Source organism: Nanorana parkeri, unplaced genomic scaffold (assembly GCF_000935625.1).
Source record: "Nanorana parkeri isolate BGI_ZX_2015 unplaced genomic scaffold, ASM93562v1 scaffold3646, whole genome shotgun sequence".
NCBI lineage: Eukaryota > Metazoa > Chordata > Amphibia > Anura > Dicroglossidae > Nanorana > Nanorana parkeri.
The window spans coordinates 24,446-27,992 of record NW_017309914.1 but is presented as its reverse complement, the minus strand read 5'-3'; the positions used below and the strand labels follow the sequence as shown (position 1 = coordinate 27,992).

The following is a 3,547-nucleotide window of genomic DNA, read 5'->3' as shown; positions in this document are numbered from 1 at the left end:
ATGGCGCACTGTCGGTGGGCGATGGAAGCTTCCTGTACCCCCCGGCATGCGGAGTCCTCCTGTGTGCGACGCCACCCTCGCAGATGGTGGTACCTCCCCATGTGGGGGAGGGGCAGTGATCGGAGCGCAGGGAGCGCTCACCTTGCCGCTCCTCCGCCCAAGTATTGCCCCCGTTACAGATTCATGCTGCAAGCCCCACTTCCTCCTCCGATGGCAGAACGTAGATGAGGAGAAGGCATTGGAGTGCAGCGCCACCTGGTGGCTGATCACGGGGGGTGGGGGGGGCGTCTATTTATAAAAGCGGACGGCAGGGCAAAATAAAAAACATAAATACCCCCCTTAAGGGACCCCACAACACAGACGAATACCCCCCGATCTGCCGGAAATGCTCGCTGCTCCCTGAGTCCCATGCTGGACTGACAACAAGCAGCTCCTTATAGAGAGGTGTCAGCCCTGCCCATTTGTCTTTTGCTGAAGTACTGAATCGCTCCTCATCTCCTCAAGAGAAGACCTGGGAGGGCTAATAAGACCCCCTGAGAGGCCGCACCCTATCCCCTGGTCACTCCTCTATTGTCCCCCTTTATGCTCCCTCGTCACTCCTCTATTGTCCCCCTTTATCCCCCCTGGTCACTCCTCTATTGTCCCCCTTTATCCTCCCTTGTCACTCCTCTATTGTCCCCCTTTATCCCCCCTGGTCACTCCTCTATTGTCCCCCTTTATCCTCCCTTGTCACTCCTCTATTGTCCCCCTTTATCCCCCCTGGTCACTCCTCTATTGTCCCCCTTTATCCTCCCTTGTCACTCCTCTATTGTCCCCCTTTATCCCCCCTGGTCACTCCTCTATTGTCCCCCTTTATCCTCCCTTGTCACTCCTCTATTGTCCCCCTTTATCCCCCCTGGTCACTCCTCTATTGTCCCCCTTTATCCTCCCTTGTCACTCCTCTATTGTCCCCCTTTATCCCCCCTGGTCACTCCTCTATTGTCCCCCTTTATCCTCCCTTGTCACTCCTCTATTGTCCCCCTTTATCCCCCCTGGTCACTCCTCTATTGTCCCCCTTTATCCTCCCTTGTCACTCCTCTATTGTCCCCCTTTATCCCCCCTGGTCACTCCTCTATTGTCCCCCTTTATCCTCCCTTGTCACTCCTCTATTGTCCCCCTTTATCCCCCCTGGTCACTCCTCTATTGTCCCCCTTTATCCTCCCTTGTCACTCCTCTATTGTCCCCCTTTATCCCCCCTGGTCACTCCTCTATTGTCCCCCTTTATCCTCCCTTGTCACTCCTCTATTGTCCCCCTTTATCCCCCCTGGTCACTCCTCTATTGTCCCCCTTTATCCTCCCTTGTCACTCCTCTATTGTCCCCCTTTATCCCCCCTGGTCACTCCTCTATTGTCCCCCTTTATCCTCCCTTGTCACTCCTCTATTGTCCCCCTTTATCCCCCCTGGTCACTCCTCTATTGTCCCCCTTTATCCTCCCTTGTCACTCCTCTATTGTCCCCCTTTATCCCCCCTGGTCACTCCTCTATTGTCCCCCTTTATCCTCCCTTGTCACTCCTCTATTGTCCCCCTTTATCCCCCCTGGTCACTCCTCTATTGTCCCCCTTTATCCTCCCTTGTCACTCCTCTATTGTCCCCCTTTATCCCCCCTGGTCACTCCTCTATTGTCCCCCTTTATCCTCCCTTGTCACTCCTCTATTGTCCCCCTTTATCCCCCCTGGTCACTCCTCTATTGTCCCCCTTTATCCTCCCTTGTCACTCCTCTATTGTCCCCCTTTATCCCCCCTGGTCACTCCTCTATTGTCCCCCTTTATCCTCCCTTGTCACTCCTCTATTGTCCCCCTTTATCCCCCCTGGTCACTCCTCTATTGTCCCCCTTTATCCTCCCTTGTCACTCCTCTATTGTCCCCCTTTATCCCCCCTGGTCACTCCTCTATTGTCCCCCTTTATCCTCCCTTGTCACTCCTCTATTGTCCCCCTTTATCCCCCCTGGTCACTCCTCTATTGTCCCCCTTTATCCTCCCTTGTCACTCCTCTATTGTCCCCCTTTATCCCCCCTGGTCACTCCTCTATTGTCCCCCTTTATCCTCCCTTGTCACTCCTCTATTGTCCCCCTTTATCCCCCCTGGTCACTCCTCTATTGTCCCCCTTTATCCTCCCTTGTCACTCCTCTATTGTCCCCCTTTATCCCCCCTGGTCACTCCTCTATTGTCCCCCTTTATCCTCCCTTGTCACTCCTCTATTGTCCCCCTTTATCCCCCCTGGTCACTCCTCTATTGTCCCCCTTTATCCTCCCTTGTCACTCCTCTATTGTCCCCCTTTATCCCCCCTGGTCACTCCTCTATTGTCCCCCTTTATCCTCCCTTGTCACTCCTCTATTGTCCCCCTTTATCCCCCCTGGTCACTCCTCTATTGTCCCCCTTTATCCTCCCTTGTCACTCCTCTATTGTCCCCCTTTATCCCCCCTGGTCACTCCTCTATTGTCCCCCTTTATCCTCCCTTGTCACTCCTCTATTGTCCCCCTTTATCCCCCCTGGTCACTCCTCTATTGTCCCCCTTTATCCTCCCTTGTCACTCCTCTATTGTCCCCCTTTATCCCCCCTGGTCACTCCTCTATTGTCCCCCTTTATCCTCCCTTGTCACTCCTCTATTGTCCCCCTTTATCCCCCCTGGTCACTCCTCTATTGTCCCCCTTTATCCTCCCTTGTCACTCCTCTATTGTCCCCCTTTATCCCCCCTGGTCACTCCTCTATTGTCCCCCTTTATCCTCCCTCGTCACTCCTCAGTTTAGAGATTTATAGAATGTTTGTCTTCTGCAGAGTCCGCCGTCATCCTCCCCAAACACAAGCAGAGGATCCCACTAGACAAAGAGGAGATCATAAAGAAGCTGGAGGTAAGGAGAGGCCTCAGCCATGTCTGTTCAATGGGAAGATGTCCTCCTAGATGTCCTCCTAGATGTCCTCCCAGATGTCCCCATAGATGTCCTCCCAGATGTGCCCATAGATGTACTCCCAGATGTCCCCATAGATGTCCTTCAAGATGTCCCCATAGATGTCCTCCTAGATGTCCCCATAGATGTCCCCATAGATGTCCCCATAGATGTCCTCCCAGATGTCCTCTTAGATGTTCTCCCAGATGTCCCCATAGATGTCCTTCAAGATGTCCATATAGATGTCCTCCTAGATGTCCCCATAGATGTCCTCCCAAATGTCCCCATAGATGTCCTCCATAGATGTCCCCATAGATGTCCCCATAGATGTCCCCATAGATGTCCTCCCAGATGTCCTCCCAGATGTCCCCATAGATGTTCCCCATAGATGTCCCCATAGATGTCCTCCTAGATGTCCCCATAGATGTCCTCCCAGATGTCCCCATAGATGTCCTCCTAGATGTCCCCATAGATGTCCTCCTAGATGTTCCCATAGATGTCCTCTTAGATGTCCACATAGATGTCCCCATAGATGTCCCCATAGATGTCCTCCTAGATGTCCCCATAGATGTCCTCCTAGATGTCCCCATAGATGTCCTCCTAGATGTCCCCATAGATGTCCTC

At 53.1% G+C, this 3,547-nt stretch overlaps 1 protein-coding gene across 1 annotated transcript in view; it reads left to right on the top strand.

Moving 5' to 3' along the window:
- POLR3GL (RNA polymerase III subunit G like) overlaps nucleotides 1-3,547 on the top strand; it is a gene marked incomplete at both ends in the record, with an annotated part of 13,488 nt that overhangs the window by 6,548 nt on the left and 3,393 nt on the right. Inside the window, one exon of the mRNA XM_018575211.1 lies at nucleotides 2,814-2,887. Coding sequence (XP_018430713.1) covers nucleotides 2,814-2,887 — 74 coding nt within the window. The remainder of the gene's footprint in view (nucleotides 1-2,813; nucleotides 2,888-3,547) is intronic.